Here is a 23,592-nt window from a genome sequence, read left to right as displayed (position 1 = left end):
GTAATCACACCGAGCTCGGCATACCCGTGGCACGAAGGTGGAAAAGATTAGTGGAAATGCGTGCAGCAAGATGCTTGGCCCTACCTTGCTTTCCAGCGAGCAAGGGATAGCCTGAGAAGAAACTGTTCACAATGGTGGGTGGACATATGGGCGGGCGACACCGTACAGATAGATCACGCTTGGACGCGTCGCATGATGTTCATTAGCTCTCGCGAGCAGCCACAAATTCCACCTTCACGTTGCGGAGTGTATGCACGTTCTCAGAACACTCTTCTGCGACTATAATGAGCGGACATTTTACGAGCAGTGGAGGCACTTTTTTCTCAGCACAGCCCGGGCCGTCGCTTGGACATGTCGATCCCGCCGTCGTGATTCTCCGTTCGTGAGCGTATATTTCGCTTATTCCGATACTACGTAAACACGGTGGAAGTAAATTACACAAGGTATAATGGAAGCCAACCAAAGTTCAAATGGAACCTGTACTGTATGTCGAACAAAGGAAGGAGTGGCGGGAGTCGGCAACGGCATTACAAGGGCCTCGAACTGGGACTGCAGTCACACAAACTCTCCGATAAGGTACTTAGCTGATACACTCATCTGAAGAAAAGGTAGCTGTTCAAAGACTTACAACATGGATAAAGAACTGTTTCAGAGCGGGGCGATCATTTGCAGAGTGATTCAGGTGTCGCGGAAGGTACGGAAAGTCGCCATGGATGCTCAACTCGAGTCTCCCGAACTCTGGCCCTGCTGTTGCTGAACCCGACGACAGAGAACCTTGTGCTCTCTCCAATGTCTATGAGCTGGTGTCAGCAGACCGAGGCCACCACAATACGACGCGATGAGACCTACCCTTTCTGGCACTCCGAAGAACAGTAGCGGACGGCTTGGCATCGTGTGCACTTCTTCTTCTTCTTCTTCACCGTCTTGTCGCCACGGTTCGAACACCACGGGTTGCAACATTCGCCCTCCTTGATCCACTTGGTGTATATGGTTGCCTCCGAGACTTTCATCGCCCTCGCCACGGCGTTCCATACCTCGAGGGCGTGCCTCGCAGCATAATTTCCTTCGAAGGCTCGGACAAGCAGCGAACGATTGACCGAGATGTAAGCAAAGGGCGTCCTTGAACTGCTCCATAGAGCCGCGACAACAAAGCCGACCCTGTCCACAGCCAGCAAAAGAGTGCTCCACGTCCAGGAGGAACTGAATGTACCCGGGCCCTAGCGTTGGTGGAGAGTCGCTATGGTCGAGACTGGAGTCTGTTTCAAGTGGGCCATCCTCTAGAGTGTCAAACTCCAAGACTGCCGCCACGGCAAGCTCGATGATCCTCGCGAGGAGCTCGACAGGGACATCGAACACCTTATATCCGGGATCTGCGGTCAACAATCTGGCGGCGCTTTAGCTATCTTCTTCGTGACAAGTCAAGTTAATGGAGCAAGACTTATCCAAAGACGTGGTAACCTGCGTTATATATATTATATCTAGGCTCTTGGCGGGGTCTCCATGCTCCTTTTGCCGTTGCATGGCAGAGATAACGTGCTTCCACATCCCTACTGCTGTAAAATCTTCGCCATACAGAGGACGGCCAAGGATGAAGTCAAGGAGCGTATTTAGCTCGAGCCTTGAAAGCGCCTCGTTCAAAGTAAGAGGGTGCTAAAGAGCCAAATTAGCACTGAGGTACGAAGTGGACTACGTAAAGGGCCATACCAATAACCAATTCTCGAATTTCTGTATGAGCGTCTTTACGCCGATGGTGTGAACCGCGCGAACATGAGTGTTGGTTGTCGATTTCGCGGCGCATTCCTTACTACACGCGGCGCAGTCCTTGTACAAAGTGTGGACGAGAGCGCTGACGTCGACACGATTGGGGACGGACATATGCGTCCAACACGTGAGGATGAGCTGTATCGCCTTATCGTCGTTTATAAGAGTCCTAGGGCAACCGAATGAGTGGCCATTGCGAGAGGGCATGGTGCGGATGGCTCACTCTTTGAAGTCCTTTATCGACGGCGGCGCGGCGCCCGCGAGAATGAGGAGGGTCTTCACCACAGCGTTGCGCATATGGCCCGCGTGCGGGCCTGCGAAGAGCAACTTGAGAACGTCTCTGATGAAAACATCCAATATCTTCTTGTATTCGGCGCGGACTGATTCGACAATGGTGACGTCGTCTGGCCTGCTCCCATCGTCGCGCCGGATCGCGACGAGGATGTTCAGCAGCCCCTAGTAACAGCGCTGAAGCCGGAACGCAGCATCTTCATCGTTGACCCTATTCTCGATTGGTAAGATGTATCCCTCGAGGATCGCCTCGATGAGGTGCTTAGCGAGGCGCTTGTTGCGGTCACCCGTATTCTGGACGACACAAGTCGTGATCGTATGCAGCATGGTAACGTCTGCAGACTCCCCGTTGCAGCCACAGGCTTGGTACATGGCCCTCTCTGGCTCGGTATAGTAGTCTTTAAGGGTGTCGCGGTCCTGACTGTCGACGGGGTTGCACTCGCAGTCCGGTCGGAAGAACTCGAAATTAGACAAGGCTTCTATGGGACACATAGCTTCACAGGATAGGTCATCCAAAATTTAACAGTACCGAGCACATGGCGGGACGCACCTGAAGGTACCAGACGAAGGTGGAATGAACGTGTGAGTTGAACGGCGGTGGGGAAGAGGCTGCAGACGGAGACGGTGATGGTTCGGGGCAAGGGGTTGAGCACTCAGAGTGGTCCTTGTCGTCATCTCTTGGGTTTCCGATGACATTTTATTTGCAGGAACAAACAGTCTTGACGTCGACGTTGAGAAGACGATTCTCGTTTTTGGAAGAGGAAGAGGCAGGCGCCTCCTGGCATTATGGGCGCTTGCGCCACTGGCTTGTTTAAGTCGACGACAAAGGAGACGGACAATCGTCCTGTAGTGAGATTTAAAAGAGTGGTGCATCTCAATATGCTGCACTATTTGCTAAGTTGTGGTACACCTGCTTGACATTCTTTCTGATGGTACGTCCATTCCCTAGGTTCTCCGGCATTAGAGAAAGACGTGGTACAAGCAGCTCCGGGTCATAAGCTACTCACTCTTTCTGACACTCCGAAGAGCAAAAACGCACTTTATGACACCTGGCACATCTTCTATGCCTGCCCTTTGCGGTTTCCATGCGGGTCCTACATGCCGCGTTCCAGCACTGCCCTTCGTCTAACCATTTCTGACGGAGTCCAGCTTCGGTACAGCCTAGCACCTTTGCGAGGTTCTGCCAGAGCACCCAGACGTGCTTTGCGTACACGCTGCCTTCACTAACAAACCTAACGAGTTCGCGGTTGAACCTGATATAATGCATTTCGAAGGTTCCGCGGAGCTCGCGCTCGAAGTCCTCCGTCACCTTCTTCGGACACTCTTCGTCTTTGCATTCCATGGGGTGAACGAGAGCCTCAAAGAATATCCAGTTTCCTGTGCAGCGCATTTTTTCCACGTCGTGCTCCACTGAGTGTACATGAGTGGTCGAACACGCCTCCTGAGAGTGGAGTACTCAACTCATACGAGTCTGTATATCAGCTAGGAACCCGGAAGTTACACCCGTCATCCTATCAATTTTGAGATTCTCGAGTAAGCGTTCGACTTCGTGCTCTTCGCAGCGACCTATACGCCTGTAAACAAACTATTCAGCGAACATATGAAGGACCAAGGGGGCAACGATGATGACATACACGACCAGCCGGCTGACGCGGTCAAAAACCTCGATATCCATCTCCATAACATTTCCCCATTTATACTGACGCTGTATGCTGACGGTGAGCTCATTAATGAAGAAGTAGTTGCAGAAGGCGTGTGCATGCGAGGGATGGTAAGCGAACATTTCGAGGCATTGCAAGTCGGACACGAGGGGTTCGTCGAAAGATTTCACATTCTTCGACGTGAGCCGGAAATGTCAGCATTGTAAAAGTACGAGGCCTGCCGACTCACGTTTATCCAGAACTTGAACGCCCCAGCAATGGTTTTGGCGCCAATAACGTCGTACATGCGGCCAACCCACTTCCCGAAATCAAAGGTGCTGCACGTCGAGCATTGGCACGTGTAGTGCGCACCGGCGTGCGGAGCATATACGAACTTGTGGACCTGGGCGCGGAAAGGGCCGACCATATGCGTCCATAAGTTAAGGAAGAGCTCCATCGTCTCGTCGTCTCGAATCTGCTCGCTAGGGTGGCGTGAGCGATTGTCAGCCGCGACTAGCAGGGTGGCTTACTCGTTCAGCTTACACCCTTCGCCGACCGCAACGAGGAACTTGATGACAGTATAACGAAGGTGATCTGCATGCTCTGTCGCTGGAAGGAGTTTCGGCAGGTCTCTCCTGATTGCGCGGAGTATCGCCTTGTAGTGCTCGCGGACCTTGTCCTTGATAGCAGCGTCCTCGGGTCCACCGAAGCTATCCTGTTTCGCAACAAGCAGACTGTTGGCCACACCGAGCAAGGGCTGCTCCCAAAGGCAGCTCTTCTTCTTTATCTCGGGGCCAGCAGAGTTTGGGGGAGTGGCGACGGTGTAGCCGTCCAACACCATCCTTATAAGCTTCTCAGTGAGCGACGCCGTCCGAACTTCTGGCTGCTCGACCAAGAACGATGTTAACGCCACGAGGCGGTGGGCGTCAACTGCTCGGCCGTTCTCTCCGCAGGCTTTGCGAATGAAAAGGTTCGGGTTCGACGTATAAGATTTGCGCAGGTTCTTGGGCTCCCCCACCCACCAATTACGCGGAACGAGCCCGCATTCGCAGTCATAATACCAGACAGTATTCAGGGCCCTTTGCTCGTCCTACGTCGTGAAAAATGCAAAATCAGGCAAAGAGTAGCAACTCTACCACTCGGCGAGGACGTACCGTCTGTTTCTGGTCTTCTTGTTGCATGATGTGCGTCCGATTCGTTCTAAATGCCAAAGAGCTTGGTGAAACTATGCTCTGCAGGAGGCGGAGTGTTGACAAAGGTAGGGGGAGACTTGAAGCCTGCGATGTGCCGCTTAGCGCTGTGAACGGGATCAATGGTTCACCTGCTCCCGATAAGGCTACGTGACTGCAGTGCTGGCATCATGGGTAGGTCTGGAACATGCTTTTATAGACCAGTAGTCAATTCAATGATACACTTTGCTCTAATCCAGGCGCTACTCCGCAAGCAAGGACAAAGGATTGCACTCTTCCCTGTGAGTCGCCCAATCTCTGCCATCGGGACGTACGTGTGGTCAGCTTGTATTGACAATCCCAGGACGACATGACTTACTGCTTCTGGCACTCTACCGAGCAGTACTTAGCCAGCTTGCACCTCGAGCACCCCTTCGTCTTCCTTGCCCCGGAGTAAGGATTCTTATAATCATATTTCTCGCACATCCAGTTCAAGCAGAGACCTTCTTTCATCCGCTTCAGGCGCACGCTGTCCTCCGTAGTATGCATGAGGTTACACAGTCGATCCCAGAGATTGATCATGCGGCGGATGACGTCGGGCGCACAGAAGCGGTCAGCCATTATGAGGATGGTCGTCTTGAACGGTATCCACATTGCCTCGAGCCTGGGCTTGAAGATGCCCATGAACTCGTCGGTCTTTTCGCGGTAGCAGTGGGGCTCCTTGCATTCGACAGGGTGGAGGAGATCCTTGATATACAGAAAGTACCCGGCGTCGTCCAATAGCGGGTCTACCTGGAATTGCTCCTCCACGTCCCACTCTGCAGAGCTCCTGTCAAGAATGTAACAGAACATCGGCGAGATCATGAACATACCTGACCGTAAGCGGATTTCGATCCCTACAGCCATAAGCGCAAGCACCAGCATTCCACCCTGAAGAGTTTCGGTCAGACGACATATGGAGTGTTGGACACACAGTCCCATGCGGCTAGGGTTCAAGGCGGAGTGAGGGTATTTCCCAATGTATCGTCACGATGACTTACGCGATCGTTCCAAGACCCCTCTCGAAAACAAGGCAATCCATCAAGCCTTTGTCTGTGCCACGAGTGAGTCTGTATTGACGGTTCAGGGCCAGGGCAATGGACCGGTATACTTTGCCGTCGCAAAAGGCGCAGCCGACAGCGTCGCGATTCATTCCGAACGCCTCAATCGCCTTGAGGTCAGATAAGAGATGTTCATCGACTATGTCTTCGTCCCTCTAGGGTGGAGGCACGAATTAGCGAAGGGATACGAACGACGAACAGGAATACGTACGAGCCACTCACGGAATCTCATGACCATGGTTTCTATCCCGAGTATTTCGACAGCGTGCTTGTGCAAGTCTGCGGGAAGGTTTTCAAGGCACGGGTCGATTACTCTACCATAAACCATATCTACGAAGTGATTTGCGTCCGTACGATATGGATATTTCATGTGAATCCAAAGGGTAAGGAATATCTCCATCGTCTCGTCGTCTCGTACCAGCCTACTGCAAAGTAGCTGAGCAGACACCCATGAACGTCTGATAAGTACGACTTACTCATCTAAGCCCCAAGCAGCACCCGTTACTGCGATGAACTTCATGGCCGTAAGGCGTAGATGATTGGCATGCTTGGTATCTGGGAGAAGCTTGAGTAAGTCGTCCCTAATGATGTCGAGGATCTTCTTGTAGTGGCCGTGCACCATCTTAGCACTTGCTCGCTCCTCTATTCTCTTATTCGCACCAGGACGCAAGAGGGTTTGGAGGGAGTTGACGATCCCTATCATCGGGCGCTCCCAAAGGCATGTCTTCAGCTGTGGGCAAAGACCATAATCTGGGACGTTGTACCCGTGATAGATCATGTCGATGAACTTCTCGAGCACTGGCAATGTTCGGACATCGGGGTCTTCGACGAGGTCAGAAGTGAGGACACATAGATAGCGCAGATCTGCTGGCTCGTCGCTGCTGCCAAAAGCCTTCCGGAGGAATGCGTCTGGGTCGGCCGCGTAAGCTTCACGGATAGCCTTTGGGGCTTCTGTGTTCCAGTCTTGAAAAAATGGGTGGCAATCGCACTCGAAGTGCTGGATAGGATTTAGCGCGGCATCAAAATCGTATTTATTCTAGGATGATAGGTCAGCTTTCCCTTGCGGCCGAATCCAGAATCTGCATACAGACCCCTGGTGGGCGTGGAGGACGTGAAGGGAAAGTTGGCTGGCAGCGGTCGACGTGCGCAAGCTCCCAGTTGTACTCGGAACGATCGTATGGCATGGTGCTGACAGCTCAGTGTGCAGCAGCAAGAAACGTCCTCTACGCAAGTGTGGCCACTGATTTCGGCAACCACCGTACCTGTGGGGGACACAAGGGCCAAGGCATGGCAACTCGGAGTCAGCGCTAGATACTGTTTCCTGGACTCGAGCCAGACGGCCGTATGTCCGAGTCGTTCACAGCATATACATAATATCGCACCCTTATAAGAATGCTGCTCTGTAGTGGAACTCTGGCTGGTGGTCGTGGTGTTTTGTCAAGCTCGCCTGGCTCGGCGCTTCATCCACTTCCACCTCGCCACGGTGTGGTCGGGGAGGCTCATGCACCGCCTCATAGCTGAAAATCAGCTAAATGTCACTCGGTTTCAGGGTCCACGACGAACGTTCGTGAGCTCCTGGCAATCTCCACCCAAAATAATACTAGTTTCCTCCTCGCCGCGGCGCCGGCACCGAGCCTAGCGCATCTGTACTGTCTCTACCCAGGTGGTTTCTCCTGCTTTTATAATCTGATGCTGCGCCTACTTGCTCCCTCTTAGTACACCTTTCTACCGACTGTTCGTCAATGGCATCCGTGTCAGACTGAACCTGCCGCCAACAACGAGGGAATAGCACTAGTAGAAAAGAAGAGAGCGGTGCTTTGCGATTCGCCTTGATACTGTCTAGCGGGAAAGATGTCAGCCGGTAAACAAACGCAAGGTGCGTTTTCTTGGTCACACGAGCACTTCAAAGCTTCACCGACGCCCCTGCATAGGCTCGTCCTCGAAAACAGACGGAGCAGCACAATCTTTAAAGACATCGACGCTTATGGTGCAGCACCTGGCAGGCAGCTTCGTCATCTCCTCAGGTTCCACGCTCTTCAGGCGCGAGCCAGGCTTGAACGAGCTGCAGCTCTGCATCCTGTACCAGCCGCGCAAGAAGAAATACATTCTGCCCAAGGGGCGCAAGGACTACGGCGAGACGATCGAGGACGCGTGTCTGCGCGAGACATACGAAGAGACAGGCTACCCATGTGAGTTCGTCTCGCTCCGCATGGCGACGCGCGCCACCCAGCCTGGCGACCTCCACGGCCGCGACATCTCTATTGTACGCGACGGAATGACGGAGCCCGTCGGCGTGACAGTTATGGACAGAGGGAAGAGGGGCGGGAAGTTGATCATGTGGTACGTGACGAGGTTGAAGGACGGCGCAGAGAAGGTGGATGGGACGCAGATGGCATCGGAGAATTATGAATCGCAGTTTGTCGAGGCAAGACGTGCAATACCTCTGTTGACATTGCCGCAACATAGAGACTTAGCCCAGCAAGCTTTAGACTTGGTTTTGTCGACAGAGGCTACCCTCGGACGAAAAGTGATATAATGACTTAAAGCTGAGCTCCTCAGGATCATCGAAACAGTCGTGTTATTCTCGTAATTATCGTGAACAAAGCCGTGAGTACAGAACATACAAGAACACGGTAGCTTAAAATAAACAATGAGCGATATGAGACGTCAATAACATCTCTAAATATTCATCAATAACCCCTTCTCAGCCTCTCGTTCTCTTGCCTCAGCAGCTCGTTCTCGCGCCGAATCTCCTTCAGCTCCTCGCTCCACGACTCGAGTGTCTCGCGAAGCTCCTTCCTCCACCCTCTCCCCATCCTCACCAGATCCAAATGCAGCCCGATAATCTCCGACTTCGTCTCCCTCCGGAAATCATACATCGCGTCCCGGACGAGCGACTGCAGAAGCTCATGCGCGGGGCTTGGCGGCGCGCCAGACGAGCTCGACGCGCCCTGTTCCGGGCCGTGCATTGAATTCGTACGCGACGGGCTGAAGAGCGATGGGATCGGCGTCCAGTTTGGCGAGAGCTTCTCGGACGAGCGACGTGGCGATATCTGCAACATCATCTGCACCGTCGCCTTTCCTGGCTCGCCTTGTGGGCTGGATCCTACCTCGGGCGCGTCGTCGCCCACGACCCGAATACTCTGGATCTGAACCTCGTTCGCCGGGACCTGGAGGAACTCAACGCGGTGGCCGTCCGCATCGTCGTTGAGCGCACCATCCCGGCTTTCTGCTTCGGACTGGATCCAACGCTTGAGCTCGGGCGTGCCGAGTCCTAGGACGTTCGTCTTCGGCGCCTCTGGTGACATCGGCTCCTTGCCCTTTCCCTTATTGCGCTTCGCCAATGGCACTGGTGTGTTCACCATATCATCGTCATCGTGCGGATCAGGGCTTGGTGTGCGTGAGATGGTCCACTTGATGTCGATGCCCGTGAGCTGTTCCTGGTCTTTAAAGGCCTCAGGCAAGGGGGGAACTGGGGGAACTGGGGAGACAAATGCAGCAGAGCGGGGCTCCACCCTAGGGGAGCGCGATGCGACATTGCTGACAGACGAACGCGAAGGCTGCGTGCGTGACTTGACGTGTGTCTTCGCCGTAGTCGGAGAGACAGTGCTTGTACTCGCACTCGCACCAGCACTTACGCGGCTTGTGCTCGAGTTTGAAGCGACAGGACCGGAAACCGACTTGCTAGAAGTGGTGGAGACCGTACGCGGACGCACCCTGCTCGGTCCCGCAGCCTTCTCTTGATTCGCGGCGGAAAGCATAGCAATCGTCTTTCTCACCCTCGAAGTGGGTTTCTCAGCTGGGCCCGCAAATAATTTCCTCAGTTCAGCTGATCATACCTGGCTAACAATGTAAGGCTTACCAGGTGTAGCGGACCGATTTTCTGCCTCCATCGAAGGAGATTTAAGGGGAGACAGTGGATTCTTAACTCCGCTGCTGATTTTCCGTGTGCGTGGGCTGCCGGCCTCCACGCTTGTCGCACTCGTCGAGCTCGATACACGTGTAATCTTCGAGGTCGTGCTGCTCGCTGTGGCACGTGAACTCGCGCTGGTCGCCGCGGACACGGTTCGAGCGCGCATAGGCAAGGGTACAGGCGGAAGCGGTGGTTCTTCACCCTTCTCGGGTGCAGCTGATCCACCGCTTGATTTCGGTTCAGGTGGCGTGCTCTTACTGTTGTCGATCCGAGGTTTCGTGACAGACTTGGACGGGGTCGAAGTCGCAGAGATGGTCCTAGTACGCACGATGCGTCCGGGTGATGGCCCAGGGCTGAGAGCAGTCTTGCTAGTGGTGGATGTCTTGGATTTCGAGAAAGGTACTGAAGTTGGTGATGACACCGCGCTCGACCCTGTCACCGGGGGTCGGGCTAGTTTCTCTGTAGCATCGGCATCCGCTTTGCGCTTGCTAAGAGCAGTCACGGACGGTCGTAGGCGTGAAGAGCTTTCATGTAGTTTCAGTTTCCGCTGCATGAGGAATAAGCTTCGGTCACGCATGCATACATGCATGGACCGACCTGGACAGATATGCACACAACCGGCCCGCCGACACAGATGCTTCTGGCAGGTTTGTCCAAAGCGCGGAGATCAAGAATGAGGAGCTTCCCGTCATCTGTCCCTGCATAGAGGGCCGCTCCCTCAGGTGAGAAAACCAAGGATGACAGCCGTGCCTCTAGGGGGATGGTGCGGAAGAGGCTTTGGGGCTGCTGTGAATACTATGTTGTCGCAAGTCGGCGGCATAGACTCACCCTTTCTCCTTATCCAAGTCCACCAAATTAACCACGCCTGTGTTGCATCCAACCGCGACGAGGCTCCTGCTGAACGGACTGCACGTTATCGCAGCGATCTCGCCAGACCTCCTGTCCAGCTGAACAGTCTTCGCTGGCGCATTTGGCTTCGCAATGTCGTATACAAGCAGCTGGGAGCCAACAGCGACCAGCAGCTTCGACTTCGAGTGCGGATGAAACGTGCACGCTGTCACGTCGCCCCTGCGCGGCAAATTCTGCAGCTCGACGTGTGACAAGGCCCCAGAGAGGTTGTGGACATGCACCTCAGGTACAACAGAGCCAGATGTCGACGCTAGGAGGGTCCCATCCGGCGAGAGAGCCAGCCCGCTCACAGACCCGCTGTGCGTCTCGAGGCTGAACGCGATCTTGCCAGAGTTGGCGTCGAGCACCGAGACCTGGTCCTGAATACCCGCGATAAGCGTGTCCCCTTTATCTTTGCTGACTAGCGCAGTGACGGGGTGTTTGCGGGGAATAGTGCTGAGGAGTGCGCCCATGGGATCATATCGTTGGATGCTCTTGTCATTTACGACGAAGAGGGTGCTGTTGTCTGAGGCCCAGCAGCTCGTGGCGGGTGCGCAAGAGAACGTGCAAGTCGGGGGAACAGTCGATGGCGCCTTTTTGAGCGTTGGCGGATCGAGGAGAACAAGCGAGGCGGTTGTGCAGACCGCGAGCATGACGGGAACGTCGAACCAGGTTCAACATAGACAAACGCCCATTTCGCGTCGCGTGTTACACACGCGCTTTGGACAAATTGTAGCGACAACATGAAGAAAAATTATTGTTGCGATGGATACGTACACAGGAAGTAAGACTAGAATTACAACTCATATGTACAAGAGTCCCATGCTGACTTTTACTTTACATCCGTTCCATGCATACACGGCTTACTGCTGTTTGTTTTCGCCCTCTCCCTTCCCAGCGTCCTTCTTCTTCACGATCACGTAATTGTCTGCCTCCGCTGGAGCGGGAACAGCCTCAATGTTTCCAGGGATAAGACCGCGATTGTCAGGATGCATCGACTTACGCTCGTCGCGAATCATCTTCAAGTCGTGGCTCACAAAGCCGTGGCCACCAACTGGACCCCAGTATGAAGTTGCGGCCAGTGTGCCGATGATACAAGTACCGACAAGGATTGAGAGGTAGAAACGGTACTGAGAATACCACTTGGGAGCTACGCAAATCACTATGTCAGCACATGATGACGTACCCAGCTTCGCAATCTACTCACTCCAGCCGGCGCCCGTTGCCTTAAGGTCTGCATACCAGAGACCAGTGAAGCCAACCCATTGCGCGATCAACGCGCTCATAGGGTCCAGGGCAAGGGTGCTCCAACCGTACGCAACGGGAGCTGCACCCAGGAAGAGTCGGCTATATCCCTTTTGACCACCATAACCCGCAAACTCGAAACCCCAATGGAGAGCACCGAGGAAAGAGAGAAGGACAGCACCGTAGGTGGTCTGAATGCTTAGCGCTTGATGAAGAACGGTGATGGCTACACCGGGATCAATGGAAGTGATAGCAGCTGTGTCATCGTCAGAAAGACGCATCCTTGGACTTGGCCTCTACATACCGGTTGCAGCCTCCCCGGCCTGACGGGCAAGGTAGATGGTTGTAAGAGTAGAGCCGAGGTAAGGGAGGGAGCCTGCGAGACCGACAACAACGTAGGGTTGTGGAACAGCATGGGCGACGGCATTTGTGATGCCAAGCTATTAAAGCGTTGGTGACATGATGCGCAAAAGCGAAGGAAATGCTTACGAAAGTATCTTTCGAAGGAGGCTTGACAGAGTCGTCGAAGTAGTTGCCTCCAGCGATAGTGCGCGCAAGGTCAGCGGCAGAGTTGCCAACTTCCTCACGAATATTCTCTGCCGCGTGCTCGATAGTTTGCGACCCGGGACGTCCGGACACATGGCTGGCAGCGCCACGGATAGCGAACTGGGTCGGGTTAAAGAAGATGGGGGTCGCACTCCGGAGCAGTGGTGTCGGTTTAGCAGCAAGGAGCGGGCTCTTCAGAGTCGAGGTTGTGATGTTGCGGCGGAGCAGAGAAGGTGCTGTGGTGCGCAGAGATCCACGAAGGGCGTTCAAAATCATGTTTGTGATTTCGGTCGTCGTGCCACGCAGCGAGCTTGTCGTTGTCGTTATCAGAAGTGAGTACAGGTCGCTTGACGGGGTTGGGCTGTTGGTTTATGTAGGGACGGCCGTGCTGCGTCTTGCTAGAAAACTTGACGTCACACGCACCACTGCACCTCAACGAATCATACCCACCACACATCGAGCGCTTAGAAGACTCTGCTGTATCCACCTATTCAAACAGAAGTCTGCGCTCTCACAGCGGAACACAGCGCGGTGCGAGACATACGCAGGAGCCAGAATAAACAGCGACGTGATCTCTTGCAAATGAGCCTTCGCCACATCATTTTGTCATGCGGGAGCCAACGAATCTGCTACAAACGACATTCATTCGACCGGACATACCTACTCCGAGTAGAACCGATGGTGACTAACGACTGCCTATCGCAAGTTCGATGCTAGTAGATAATTATGTGTGGATGGAGTGGAGACTGTGCTAGTCATCAACAGAAGACATATTAGTCTTCAGGAAGGATTGATTTGCGTTTAAACCTCGCTTGGTCTCGCAGCCACTGTAAAATGTACATCAGTATCCGTGGGTCTACTTCTAAGCTGCTAGTGACAACGAACCTGTCTATACTCATGGAGTGAACCAATCTTTTCGCCTGGACAACAGCCAGCGTAAGTACAAATCGCTTTGAGTAACGTGTACCAGGCGTACCGTAGAAATCTGGCACAGGATTCGTAGCGCTTTGAGCAGTTGGATCTACACGATTCTTGACAACATGCTGGTGGAACTCGCGGTCCTTGGCCTCAACGAGCCTCATTGCCTTGCGATGGCTCATTCGCCATATTGTTGAACCAATCATAGGCCCCAGGAGGTATCCAAAGCCTAAGAGACATAGTATAAACATGAAGTGCAGAGACAGGCATCGTTTCACTAACCTGCACAGGCAAGTGTGCCGGCACCATATACGATCATAGGGTCAAGATTCTAGTGACGCGGGCGCGCAAAGGCAGTAAATTGAGCACATGGCCTATATAGAATCACTGGTACTCACAAAGATTGGTTTTGACGGGTCCATCTGCATCTCGCCGAAGAACATGACGCCTCCCGCAAAGCCCAAGAAAGTAAGGGGTATTGACATTGCCTGTGCATGAAAATGATTGGCGAGCCCGGGACGTATGAAGGCGACGCGTTAACGCACCGTCTCCCACCGCCGCTTGCTCTTGCGAATGGAAAGATATTCGGGCCAGGTAAGGATCTCTTTCTCAACTTCGGTAGGCCCGCCTTTTTCTGCATGCTTAAGTGCCGCCTCTACTTGGCTTGTAGAGGGTGGGGTGTGCTTGACGTTCGCCGACGCTTTGGCAGCTTTGTTTGACTTGTAGCGAGCAAAACGCAGGCTAGCGGAGCCTTGCAAGTCGAAAGAGCCTCTAGACGAGAGGCATGTCGCGCGTAGCGACAGCGTAAGCGGCCGTAATATTGGTGGGTGGGACATAGTTGAAGTACTTCAAAGTGAACGCAGCGGGAATGAGCGAAAGCCCGAGTGCGGCCGTGAGCGACTGCGAAGGAGTCTGGCAGATCGAACCGACAGATCCCATCACTTTTGATCTCAAACACGCCTGTTCCCCAAAACGATGTCCTGCTTGGAGTCTGACCGGAGTCACCGCTTGGCTATCTTCCGCCAACACACCTCGGTAGGGACGAGGAGCTCGACGCTATCGTCGACCCGGAGAAGGTACGTTTGTGCCCAAAGTGCGCCATATAGCATTGAAGCCTATTCACGACCTTTTCAGATGTCTATAGTGGGACCGATGCTTCCCCCAGAGCTTTTCGATGAGACTCTCGACCACCTCTGGGACGACACGAACGCCCTCCGAACCTGCAGCCTAGTCTGCCGTGACTGGGTTCCCACCACACGCCTACACCTCTTCCGCACCGTCCGGTTATCCTCAGAGACAGCTTGCACCGAGTTCTCCGCTCTCTCGGAGAACAGTCCCGCCATCGCCCGTTGCGTCCGGAAGCTGACTATCAGCGCACAATATTCCGGTGTCGGTGCGGACAGCCGTGGAATAGAAGACGACGAGTGGGTAAACGCTTCGGCAGAGATAGCGCGGACGCTTGGGGTGCACGGCAGGGTGAACACTCTCGCGCTCAGCCGCCTGAGGTGGACATCCCTCGAACAGTGCACGCGAGACGCGTACAAGGCGGTGTTTAGGGGGGTTAAGACTCTTCTGCTCTTCGAGGTACGCTTCCACGCGTCAGGTGACGTGTTAGAGTTCCTCGACGCGTTCCCCGACCTCGAAGAGCTCTATTTCCACGCCGTGTCCTGGGATTTCGAATCTGCCGCACCCGCAAGTCCGGTGTCCGCGGTAGAATGGATTTCGCGGGCACAGTTACTAGAGAGCGACAAGAAGATGCACTTGAGCTACTTGTTCTTGGATCCGAGGTCTTCGCCGACCTTGGTCACGGAGTGGATTCTCAGCCATCCGTTGGAACAGAAGCTCCGGACTATCCAGCTATGCTGGAGGGAACTCGACAATACCAAGGCTTTGGGAGATCTTCTTCAGGCAAGCGGCTCTTCCCTCGAACGCTTGCAAGTCGAGTTTCCAGCCGGCATAGCAGAGGAAAGTGAGTGCGATGTCCACAGACAACGAGTTCCGAATTAATCATGCTCTCAGCCGTCCTGCACAATCACGTCAGCTTGATTCATAATACGTCTCTGCGTTCACTCTCTTTTGGTGGCCTGGACGTTACTGTGGATTCTTCGCGGACATTCCTCTCGACTCACCTCTTTCCCTGGGTCACACTCATGCTGGACGACTTGCAGTCTCCCTTCCTCCGGGAGGTAACCTTTGAGCTCGAGACTCCGGACATCCAGGGACTCACGGGCCTCGACTGGCCGCGCATCGATGCTGAGCTGTCGAAGCGCGAGTTCAGCGGCCTCACCGTCAGGTTCTACGTAAACTGCGACTCTTGGACACGCGGGGGCAAGGTTGAGGACGATATCCGGGATGCGATCACGGAACGCCTCCCTGGGTTTAAGAGTAGAGGCACCTTGCGGGTATCATGCATCTAGATGGCGCGAAGTGGGATATCTATTAGATTTGGGCTCCGGTAGCCTGGTGCTACCGGCGTGGTATATGTTGGGTTAATTGTCTCGTACTAATATGGGCTGCATGCACTTGCTAGTGTACTTGTGTTATTTGCTATCACGCTCTCGCCGTGTTTCTCTCTAGATGTTTCGTAGACAGGGGTTAATGGTGTTAGTCGTACAGTGCTTCCCGTATCTATTCACATCAGAAAGGATCTGCTCGAGCTTGACTGCCATCACAAGCCGCCTAAGAGGGGGTGCTCCGCTCCTGAAGATACCGCTAGATGTGAGTCAGTTTCACGCTCTGTGGGCGGATGTGATGGACAGGGCCTTACTTGAGAGCCGAATGACATTGCCGTATCACCTTCGCTGGACAGCTGAGTAGAGCCCATACTCAAACAGGTATCGCGGGTCCTTCGCTGGAACCGGACGCTGGTGATCGAAAGGCTCGGTACCCTTGAGTCGTTGCGTATATGGCTGCGAGCGTTGAGCCTGAACGAGACCTCAGCCTCAAATTCGCGACGGGGCTGCCGGCGGATGACGCACCATACTAGCAAGGAGTTTCCGTACACTAAAAGAATTTGAGCGCCGGGTGCTTATATGCCAGACAGAGAAGACTTGCCTTCACCATAAACGCAGAAGACTAGAATCGCATCAGCCAGAAGAAAAGAGGCTGTCTGCTGACTTCGAAGCTCACCTCCGAAGAAAATCAAGTTACCGGGATTGCTCAGCACCTGTTTGAGATGATCAGACACACGTCTTCGAAACAGGTCGGGAAGACTAACAAGTATCATATCACTGATGGCAATGAAGCTAGCGAGATATGCCGGAAAGTTAGTAGTTATGCATATATGTCTAGCCCGGAAAGCAAACCTTGTCAAGGCACCTGTGCCAACAATATACATGACAGCTTTATTCAGCATCGACAACCCGCTGCCGGCGTGTGAATGCGTCGTCTAGGGTAATCTATCCAAGGGAACGCTCACCGAGGCGTGATCTCCTCGCGACTTCGAAGCAGCAGGAGTACCAACGATGCCGCTGTATAGAGATCCACGAGCGCACCCACACCAAGGGCCGAGGAGTATAGCCACTATGACGTCCGATTAGCCAAGCTTGAAGCGTGTCTAATCCTCGAGTAACGCACCTGAAGCTTACTGATGGTCGTCCATAACGGCAACAGTAAGCTAAAGTTTCACAATTGTCAACACAACAAGGAACAGGTTGCGTGGCGGGGAAACCTGACAGCTGAGCGAATCCGGCTTCAAGCAGTATATCCGTGATAAGTTCGACTTCGATGCTATCCATGATCGTGGCTACTCACCCATTCCAAAACCTGCACGGTGTCATTGAGGATCCCATAACTCGACAGAGATGAAGCAGTTCCGTACCAAAGGAAATGGCTATAAGGCCGATCTATGGGAGTAAGCAGGTTACGCAGAGCAAAGTATGAGCACGGCGTCGGGATGCGCCACAAAGATTTGTATGTGCTAACCATGGGATAGGTCACGAGCCCGCTGCGATCACTCACTAAATGCTCGGATAAGCATGGAATCCACGAAAGACTCTGAAGAACTCACAGATCCAGACGCGACAACAGTACCATCTTGTTCCAGTCGTTCAGATCAGCTTCAGCATGCTTAATTGGAGCACGCACCCTTGAACAATCACGGTTATGAATATCTACGTTTTATTGGTTATCAAGCGAAGAATATAACAGCACATGCAAACACTGACCGTGACGCATACTGACGCCTTTCAAACCAGACAAAGAGTGTTAACCCTTAGAATCAGGCGTTACGAGGTTCATGAAGGATAGCACACACCGTTACACTCCTGGGCACGTTATAGCTGTGTTAGCATACGCAGCGAGTCGTCATGGACCATCTCACCAGGGCATGGCAATGCCAAACGGTACTCTGACGTCGGCAAAGTTGATTACTGCATAACTTGAGGAGTGTATGTGAGCATGAGCTAACGTTCAAAAGCACAGGTACGAACAAGTATATTACGTGCCACATTACGGCTGTGTGTAGGGTTTGTAGTACCCTAAGCTTTGGATCAGACGACAATTGGCGGGCCATGGAAGTTTCGTCACAGACCACACTGCGGCGATCTACATTCTTGGCGTGAGCGTTCGGCCCCAGAGCATTTTTTGCTAGGCTTACCGAATACTTTAGTATCTTCCTCTCATTCCTGCCCTTGTCGAAAAAAGCGAAGCATTGTAGACACAAGATGCCGTAGAGCCTTTAGTCAGCACGTTAAGCGGTCCGATCGACGTCAAGCGGTTGCAACACGTACAAAGTTGCTATGAGCACGCCAATTAGAACGGCACCAACTGTACCGTTGAAGGACGTGGTCATGGGGCAGTACTAGTGCGGCCGGATGTGCTCAGTCCCAAGCCATGCCTACATACATAAGTCTCTTAAAGCACAAGCCGCAGTCCCGTCGGCATCTATCATTATCTTTTGCCTCACTGAGACTTGTGCGCATGTGCAACTGTCAGCTGTTCCGACGGTCATCAGCGCACTAGGTGGTAGCTGGGGCCTGGGAAAGGTCCGCAGGCGCTAGCGAGAGCGGGATGGTGTGCTATTCAAAAACGTTTAGGCCTGGAGGAGGAACTAAAATTCTGGTGCATTCCCAGCAAGCATCCGTCGTTCGCTCTCTTCGGTAGCCAGCTTTGTAAAGTGCCACTGACTCTCGGGGCATTTCAGCTGCAGACGACGGCCCCTTGCTCTGTCTTCTACACCTGTGTTATTTCTGTCCAAGGAGGCAGAGTGTCTCGATGCTCGCTGTCGCCATCAGAATCTGCCATGTTACTTTCCCGCTTCCTCCATGTACGTTCTGCCTGCCGCACCCGGCCTCAGTAGCATCCCGCGCAAAACGGCAGGTTATGCCGGGGCGTAATCTCGGCGCAGTCCTAGATTATGCTTAGATTCAGCGTGTATCACGATTAGATTCCCTAGATCCACCGCCGTCGTGAATTGGCGTGAGCGGAAACCGGCGTGGCCACATACCGGTTTCTGGTGAAACTAAATGGGATGCAATCAGGTCCCACGGAGCGCAGCGATCAGACACGGCTGGCGAGTCTATGGCGTGGTGCAATCAAGTCAAGAGAAAGCGGTCGCCTGCCAATCAGCAAAAAAATCGGCAGCTTACCTAGCCTGAACAGCCCTGGCAAAGCTAATCTTGCTTATAAAGGTAATCATTATGAGAACTGGCTTACCAAGGTGGATACCTCACCTGTATGCTAATTCAAGCTTACCAGTCTGGTGACTTTTACCATTCGGGTAAGGTTGGCAATGCATTACCAGGGAGCGCCAGGCTGGGTAGCACTGCGGAAATATTCGGGACCGATACACACATTGAAAGTAGGAGTGGCAAGAAATATATTCATAGAGGTTCATAAGATACAAAGTAGGTGTATTGCATAGAATGGTAGTATCGAGACGGGAATGCCCTCCGAGTCGCGTCGCATGTAAACATGCTATCAGTCAACAAGCGGCTCCCGGCGCAACGGCTACATAGTTGGCGCACGATGCGCATAAGCGAACCATGAACAAGTCGTGTGCATAAGTACTCATGTACGCAACTACCTGCAGACCGCCATGCTTACCGCGAAGGCTTTGTGTGGATCCCGGAGCGCGAGAGAGTGGGCCATATACGGCTACTAAGAATGGCGTTAGTATGCGAGTGAAACCATAGGGCAGAAGCACGATACAAACAGGTATTGCTTGCTGAGTGAGCGAGAATGTCTTACGAGGGCCTATGCATGTCAGTTATAGGCAATCGAGCGCATATATGCATGTTACGTACTATATACGAAGGTCTGCGAGCGACAAAAAGAGCCTGAGTCTGAGGCACGCTTTAGGTAGGACAATATCAACGGGCCTTGTATATTTGCGCTGTTTTCCCGCATCACAGGACCCTTGCATAGCCGTGTAGACAGGTGGAAGTCAATGCTGCGGCTGCCGTGCATGTGAGTCGTCAACTGCAGTGCTAACGCGAGAGAAATCACCGCTCACGCACCTTGGGACGTACTGCGCTGAGTGAGCACGCAGTGGAGCCATTGTTGAGCGAGGGGAAAGTAGAAGTGGGGATAAGAACCTCAGAGGACGATGGCGTCCGGGGGTGGCTGTCTATTGGGCGGGGGCATGGTGGTGGGCAGAAGGAAGGAGCATGGAAAGCGGATGGCCTTCGACGGCCTTATATGGATGAAGACATAAAAGGAAACTCACCAGAGCAACTTTAGGGGAGGTCGAAGGAGACTGTTGTTCGTTTGGCCAGTCAACACAGATGTGACAGTCAGCAACACCTCTGTCATGAATATTACACATCCCGGATGGTTCTCCCGGGTTCCATAGTATTCTTTCACTTTCTATACACCTTTGTATATTTGTAGGATATTCTAGATATTCAGTCTGACATGTATATAAGGAGCTCGTACTGCTCAATAACAAGCCAGACTCGAGCTGGTCTTTCCTCACTCACATTCCTTTCGTCTGTCTCCTCAGCTTTGTCGTAGCTCAGTCCAGCTGGATTGTTAGTTGCTGACATTAGCTCGAGTCTCCACCAACTGCCCTACGACGATCCCCGTCACTCTCACACCAACCATCACACATCTCCACACGACAATCCATCTCATATCACCCAACCGAAATCTCACCCCAATCCTAACCCTATCGACTCTACCGCATCAAGACCCCGGGAACCTTTCTCCGTGCACTTGCACATAACCACTTCCCTATCCGATCCCTGGTAATCCCTTGCTCCGTTGGAGCTCGACCAGGTCGTGTTTGTATTGGATTCGTGCCCCGGCCTACCATAGCTGGCGCTAAACGTGTTGCGCAGTGCACATGGTTATCCTGAGTACGACGTGTGTCCCAAAAAGGGTTTGGGCGTCGAAAGGGCGCTGAAGCGCTTTTAAGGCGTCAAGGAGGGAACCAGCCTTGAGGGGGCTTTCAAGGGGAAAGAAATTCTCACAAGCTGTTCGGAGATCAAGGGTAATTCTTAAAGTAGCTTGAAAGATGGCGATTACCTACCAAGTTAGGAAGATTCTCGATAGTGCTTGATATCGTCACAAACCGTCCAAGGAGTTTCAAGGCCCTGCAAGACACCGCAAAGCTTTGAAGAGCAGTTGAGGCAGCCTTATCAACTGTACTTACCAAGCTTCACTATTGCTGTCACTTTATCTTACCGTATTTACTTACTGTGCTGGCTTATTGTATATTACCGCTTTACTTACTGTATCTTACTATTTGCTTACTTAGTCTTACTACACCCATATTACTATCTGCTTTACTCCTACTTATTTATCTCTACATGTTTATTAGCCCATTTAAGAGTGCTACTGGAGAGATTCGAACTCTGCACTTTCTGAGGGCGCTACTAAGTGAGACTGACGTCAAAACTACTAAGCCCTATGTCTGTTACAGCAACTCATCATCAAATCTATATGAAGGCCATTATTGCACCTTACAGCCCCTTGCAAGTGTCTGGGATCTCGAGGTGCGGTGTATATGCTTAGTGCACCATTTGACAAGACAACAAAAGGTGTACAATATTTACAGAAGTTAAGAACAGAAGCACCACAGGGCACATTGTCTTTGTCTCATGGGGGGTCTGTCCATTGAATGATACAAGAGATAGGTACATCACATGTGGCGCAAGCTACTTACCATGGCTGCCACGGCCGCCGCGGTCACCACGGCCACGACCGCGACCTCTAGCTCCTCTCCCACGTACAGCCCCGCGGCCATCTGTGCTGTCATTTGCATCTGTCTCAGGGTCCTCAGAAGTACGATGGGTCAGACGTATGCTGCGACGGGTAGAGTCACTTGATGCCTGGTTCATGCGACCGTTATTCTCCGCAGCAGCAACTCCATCATCAGTGGTGACATGCTCCATCGATGGTAAACTGGACTCAGCACAGCCTGCTTCACCATCGCCCTCCCCATTCAAATCAGGAGCCAAGAGATGCAATGCCGCAACAGTTGAGGGGGCACGCCGCCCTGACATGGCGCTTGCTGCAGTGGAGACTGGTGTGGCGGCTATGGCCTGGGGCTGGGAGGCAGCTGACTCATGTGAAAGTGCACTCCGGCTGACCACCGGTGCTGCCAAGGAGAGTAAAGCCGATGATGTGCAGGAGGCTGAGAACAAATGGGAAGCTGAGAGTGTACGAAAAGCCAGTTGTCAGTACAAATACGAACAAATTAAATATAGGCATACGCAGCGGAGTGGGACTTGGAGGCCTGCTGGTGTTCCACATATTGCTCTCGTTCAACGACATGCATCGCTCATAATTTTTGAGGAATTCATTGTTCGAACCAAAATCAGGATCCGGCTCAGAGCCAGATGAAGTCTGAGCATTCTGCGATGATGAATATGCTTCAGCGCCCCGTACACCGTGGAAAACAATGGATTGCCAAAGGCGACGCACTGGCAATAGCTGGTGATTCCACTCCTTGATGAGCATCTTGCAATGTGCCTTCCACATGTCTTGATACATCCGTTTCACTGGTTCACAGCCCATGGGGAGCAGCTGGGCATCTCCAGAGAGCCAAAAAATGACCTTAATCAGTTTGATGTAAGAATTGCTCTTGTTCTAATAAGCATTTCATGACTTACTAGTACTCCAGTTGATGCTATTAATTGTGGCGTGATCCAGCACCATCGCCATTCTAACGCCCTAGCATTACCCGGAACGTTGCTATCAACAGAGGTTGGTCCGAAGAGACAAAACCTTGCCAACTGGAGAACAACTGAGATTGTACAAATTTACGCAAGCCACGTACTTACCTTCGGAAGCCATTCGTCCATATACAAGCCATTGATCTGATTGATGTGGTCTTCCCGGAAGAGAACCAGTGGCCAGTTGTTTTGCACATCCCCGCGAAGCCGTTGTGCAACAGGGTCGCTGGCCATAGTTGCTCGGTTCGTCCAAGCGGCTTGACCGATGCCAGGAGGTGGGCGTAGGGCCATGGCCTTTCCCATTGAATTAGTGAAAGTATACCGGTGGCTGTTCATAGTTGCTGAGAACTATGTTGCCGTCAGCATTTCGTCTCAAAGTGCACAACAAAAATAGATTCAGAACGACGTACTAGGTCCGTGAAACCTGGAGACTGCCCAATAAGTGCCGTGATTGCGTCCCGCTGCGCGTTGGTGCCGTCTGCAGCACTGGGTAACAGATGATATACCATGTGCACTTGCTCCGCTTCGGCTTGAAGTTCATCATCCTCGTTAGTGAAGCGGCTCTCTCTAAACAAATCACACCTGGGATCAAAGGTGATAGGGGTATTGAGTGCAGCGGTAGAGATCCACAGGCCAAACATCTTGAGATACAGCCGGGCGCGTGACTCAATGATGGTCGCATGCTCGAGAACAGCAGGGCTGGACGCAGCCCCCTTGGAGCGCTTCTTCTTGGACTTGAGCTCTGTGACCTGGTCCTTGAGCTCATCAATGAGATCTTGCAGCTGCAGGATTTTCGTTCGCATGTCTTCTACTGTCTGGTCACGAGCTCGTAGCTCCTGGTGGTGGTCAGAGAGTATGAGCGGATTGGTAAGTCGCAGCAGGAAAGTAACTCACGTCTTTGTAGATCTCTACAGTTGCATTATCCGGAACGCGCTGACCGCGGTGGCGAGCCAAGAGCTCATTGATGCCATCCATTGGGTCGGCCATAATATTCTCGGGCTG

At 52.8% G+C, this 23,592-nt stretch overlaps 12 protein-coding genes across 12 annotated transcripts; 2 read left to right on the top strand and 10 right to left on the bottom strand.

The window, feature by feature from the left end:
• Positions 1–434: 434 nt before the first annotated feature.
• Positions 435–1,275, bottom strand: PHACADRAFT_255667 (uncharacterized protein). Its single transcript, XM_007395487.1, has 3 exons — positions 850–1,275; positions 629–793; positions 435–564 (listed from the first exon to the last, which is right to left on the bottom strand). Exons 1-3 carry the CDS (start codon positions 1,132–1,134, stop codon positions 556–558), a joined length of 459 nt encoding a protein of 152 aa, XP_007395549.1. The 5' UTR covers positions 1,135–1,275; the 3' UTR covers positions 435–555.
• Positions 1,276–1,975: 700 nt separating this feature from the next.
• PHACADRAFT_255665 (uncharacterized protein) lies at positions 1,976–2,555 on the bottom strand. Its single transcript, XM_007395486.1, has one exon. The coding sequence runs from the start codon at positions 2,542–2,544 to the stop codon at positions 2,218–2,220; it is 327 nt and encodes a 108-aa protein (XP_007395548.1). The 5' UTR covers positions 2,545–2,555; the 3' UTR covers positions 1,976–2,217.
• A 494-nt stretch (positions 2,556–3,049) lies between these two features.
• PHACADRAFT_255664 (uncharacterized protein) lies at positions 3,050–4,196 on the bottom strand. Its single transcript, XM_007395485.1, has one exon. The coding sequence runs from the start codon at positions 3,440–3,442 to the stop codon at positions 3,056–3,058; it is 387 nt and encodes a 128-aa protein (XP_007395547.1). The 5' UTR covers positions 3,443–4,196; the 3' UTR covers positions 3,050–3,055.
• Positions 4,197–4,206: 10 nt separating this feature from the next.
• Positions 4,207–4,830, bottom strand: PHACADRAFT_255663 (uncharacterized protein). The gene has a single exon (XM_007395484.1). The coding sequence runs from the start codon at positions 4,531–4,533 to the stop codon at positions 4,219–4,221; it is 315 nt and encodes a 104-aa protein (XP_007395546.1). The 5' UTR covers positions 4,534–4,830; the 3' UTR covers positions 4,207–4,218.
• A 249-nt stretch (positions 4,831–5,079) lies between these two features.
• PHACADRAFT_255661 (uncharacterized protein) lies at positions 5,080–6,235 on the bottom strand. The gene is made up of 5 exons (XM_007395483.1): positions 6,173–6,235; positions 5,902–6,116; positions 5,734–5,846; positions 5,241–5,679; positions 5,080–5,179 (listed from the first exon to the last, which is right to left on the bottom strand). The coding sequence occupies exons 1-5, from the start codon at positions 6,197–6,199 to the stop codon at positions 5,125–5,127; spliced, it is 849 nt and encodes a 282-aa protein (XP_007395545.1). The 5' UTR covers positions 6,200–6,235; the 3' UTR covers positions 5,080–5,124.
• Positions 6,236–7,810: 1,575 nt separating this feature from the next.
• Positions 7,811–8,435, top strand: PHACADRAFT_255660 (uncharacterized protein; the record flags this gene model as incomplete). The annotated part of the gene is made up of 2 exons (XM_007395482.1): positions 7,811–7,837; positions 7,893–8,435. A coding segment is annotated over exon 2 (490 nt), but the record flags the coding sequence as incomplete, so codon positions are not given.
• Positions 8,405–11,447, bottom strand: PHACADRAFT_208724 (uncharacterized protein). The gene is made up of 4 exons (XM_007395481.1): positions 10,703–11,447; positions 10,472–10,649; positions 9,824–10,421; positions 8,405–9,760 (listed from the first exon to the last, which is right to left on the bottom strand). Exons 1-4 carry the CDS (start codon positions 11,413–11,415, stop codon positions 8,652–8,654), a joined length of 2,598 nt encoding a protein of 865 aa, XP_007395543.1. The 5' UTR covers positions 11,416–11,447; the 3' UTR covers positions 8,405–8,651.
• Positions 11,448–11,492: 45 nt separating this feature from the next.
• Positions 11,493–12,972, bottom strand: PHACADRAFT_143265 (uncharacterized protein). Its single transcript, XM_007395480.1, has 4 exons — positions 12,497–12,972; positions 12,312–12,447; positions 11,970–12,263; positions 11,493–11,912 (listed from the first exon to the last, which is right to left on the bottom strand). The coding sequence occupies exons 1-4, from the start codon at positions 12,827–12,829 to the stop codon at positions 11,626–11,628; spliced, it is 1,050 nt and encodes a 349-aa protein (XP_007395542.1). The 5' UTR covers positions 12,830–12,972; the 3' UTR covers positions 11,493–11,625.
• A 5-nt stretch (positions 12,973–12,977) lies between these two features.
• On the bottom strand, positions 12,978–14,337 carry PHACADRAFT_208722 (uncharacterized protein). Its single transcript, XM_007395479.1, has 6 exons — positions 14,017–14,337; positions 13,870–13,959; positions 13,754–13,802; positions 13,530–13,700; positions 13,439–13,473; positions 12,978–13,380 (listed from the first exon to the last, which is right to left on the bottom strand). The coding sequence occupies exons 1-6, from the start codon at positions 14,305–14,307 to the stop codon at positions 13,327–13,329; spliced, it is 690 nt and encodes a 229-aa protein (XP_007395541.1). The 5' UTR covers positions 14,308–14,337; the 3' UTR covers positions 12,978–13,326.
• A 262-nt stretch (positions 14,338–14,599) lies between these two features.
• PHACADRAFT_120331 (uncharacterized protein) lies at positions 14,600–16,202 on the top strand. The gene is made up of 2 exons (XM_007395478.1): positions 14,600–15,440; positions 15,491–16,202. The coding sequence occupies exons 1-2, from the start codon at positions 14,606–14,608 to the stop codon at positions 15,886–15,888; spliced, it is 1,233 nt and encodes a 410-aa protein (XP_007395540.1). The 5' UTR covers positions 14,600–14,605; the 3' UTR covers positions 15,889–16,202.
• On the bottom strand, positions 16,151–17,208 carry PHACADRAFT_195230 (uncharacterized protein; the record flags this gene model as incomplete). Its single annotated transcript, XM_007395477.1, has 10 exons — positions 16,151–16,183; positions 16,239–16,395; positions 16,450–16,474; positions 16,532–16,546; positions 16,601–16,637; positions 16,689–16,716; positions 16,777–16,836; positions 16,890–16,993; positions 17,048–17,087; positions 17,147–17,208. 10 exons carry the CDS (start codon positions 17,206–17,208, stop codon positions 16,151–16,153), a joined length of 561 nt encoding a protein of 186 aa, XP_007395539.1.
• A 4,303-nt stretch (positions 17,209–21,511) lies between these two features.
• Positions 21,512–23,393, bottom strand: PHACADRAFT_28258 (uncharacterized protein; the record flags this gene model as incomplete). Its single annotated transcript, XM_007395166.1, has 6 exons — positions 21,512–21,522; positions 21,579–22,067; positions 22,129–22,504; positions 22,528–22,650; positions 22,699–22,938; positions 23,001–23,393. 6 exons carry the CDS (start codon positions 23,391–23,393, stop codon positions 21,512–21,514), a joined length of 1,632 nt encoding a protein of 543 aa, XP_007395228.1.
• Between the last annotated feature and the right edge of the window lie 199 nt (positions 23,394–23,592).

This window comes from Phanerochaete carnosa (assembly GCF_000300595.1).
Source record: "Phanerochaete carnosa HHB-10118-sp unplaced genomic scaffold PHACAscaffold_5, whole genome shotgun sequence".
Lineage (NCBI taxonomy): Eukaryota > Fungi > Basidiomycota > Agaricomycetes > Polyporales > Phanerochaetaceae > Phanerochaete > Phanerochaete carnosa.
Note: the sequence above shows the minus strand (reverse complement) of the source record. Positions and strands in the feature narration are given on the sequence as shown.

What these genes read in the sequence shown, in the direction of transcription:
- PHACADRAFT_255667 (XM_007395487.1), bottom strand. Translation starts at nt 1,134, where the DNA reads ATGGAGCAGTTCAAGGACGCCCTTTGCTTACATCTCGGTCAATCGTTC. An exon ending in TCTTCGGAGTGCCAGAAAGG is followed by an intron (nt 794 to 849) that starts GTAGGTCTCATC and finishes ACCAGCTCATAG; the next exon opens with ACATTGGAGAGAGCACAAGG.
- PHACADRAFT_255665 (XM_007395486.1), bottom strand. Translation starts at nt 2,544, where the DNA reads ATGTGTCCCATAGAAGCCTTGTCTAATTTCGAGTTCTTCCGACCGGAC.
- PHACADRAFT_255664 (XM_007395485.1), bottom strand. Translation starts at nt 3,442, where the DNA reads ATGCGCTGCACAGGAAACTGGATATTCTTTGAGGCTCTCGTTCACCCC.
- PHACADRAFT_255663 (XM_007395484.1), bottom strand. Translation starts at nt 4,533, where the DNA reads ATGGTGTTGGACGGCTACACCGTCGCCACTCCCCCAAACTCTGCTGGC.
- PHACADRAFT_255661 (XM_007395483.1), bottom strand. Translation starts at nt 6,199, where the DNA reads ATGGTCATGAGATTCCGTGAGTGGCTC. An exon ending in AGGGGTCTTGGAACGATCGC is followed by an intron (nt 5,847 to 5,901) that starts GTAAGTCATCGT and finishes CTTGAACCCTAG; the next exon opens with CCGCATGGGACTGTGTGTCC. An exon ending in TCGGTAGAGTGCCAGAAGCA is followed by an intron (nt 5,180 to 5,240) that starts GTAAGTCATGTC and finishes TCCCGATGGCAG; the next exon opens with AGATTGGGCGACTCACAGGG.
- PHACADRAFT_208724 (XM_007395481.1), bottom strand. Translation starts at nt 11,415, where the DNA reads ATGCTCGCGGTCTGCACAACCGCCTCGCTTGTTCTCCTCGATCCGCCA. An exon ending in GACTTGGATAAGGAGAAAGG is followed by an intron (nt 10,650 to 10,702) that starts GTGAGTCTATGC and finishes GCAGCCCCAAAG; the next exon opens with CCTCTTCCGCACCATCCCCC. An exon ending in TTGTGTGCATATCTGTCCAG is followed by an intron (nt 10,422 to 10,471) that starts GTCGGTCCATGC and finishes TTCCTCATGCAG; the next exon opens with CGGAAACTGAAACTACATGA.
- PHACADRAFT_143265 (XM_007395480.1), bottom strand. Translation starts at nt 12,829, where the DNA reads ATGATTTTGAACGCCCTTCGTGGATCTCTGCGCACCACAGCACCTTCT. An exon ending in GGCCGGGGAGGCTGCAACCG is followed by an intron (nt 12,264 to 12,311) that starts GTATGTAGAGGC and finishes ACGATGACACAG; the next exon opens with CTGCTATCACTTCCATTGAT. An exon ending in GGCAACGGGCGCCGGCTGGA is followed by an intron (nt 11,913 to 11,969) that starts GTGAGTAGATTG and finishes TGATTTGCGTAG; the next exon opens with CTCCCAAGTGGTATTCTCAG.
- PHACADRAFT_208722 (XM_007395479.1), bottom strand. Translation starts at nt 14,307, where the DNA reads ATGTCCCACCCACCAATATTACGGCCGCTTACGCTGTCGCTACGCGCG. An exon ending in TCCTGTGCCAGATTTCTACG is followed by an intron (nt 13,474 to 13,529) that starts GTACGCCTGGTA and finishes GCTGTTGTCCAG; the next exon opens with GCGAAAAGATTGGTTCACTC. An exon ending in CACTCCATGAGTATAGACAG is followed by an intron (nt 13,381 to 13,438) that starts GTTCGTTGTCAC and finishes TACATTTTACAG; the next exon opens with TGGCTGCGAGACCAAGCGAG.
- PHACADRAFT_120331 (XM_007395478.1), top strand. Translation starts at nt 14,606, where the DNA reads ATGTCTATAGTGGGACCGATGCTTCCCCCAGAGCTTTTCGATGAGACT. An exon ending in AGCCGGCATAGCAGAGGAAA is followed by an intron (nt 15,441 to 15,490) that starts GTGAGTGCGATG and finishes TCATGCTCTCAG; the next exon opens with CCGTCCTGCACAATCACGTC.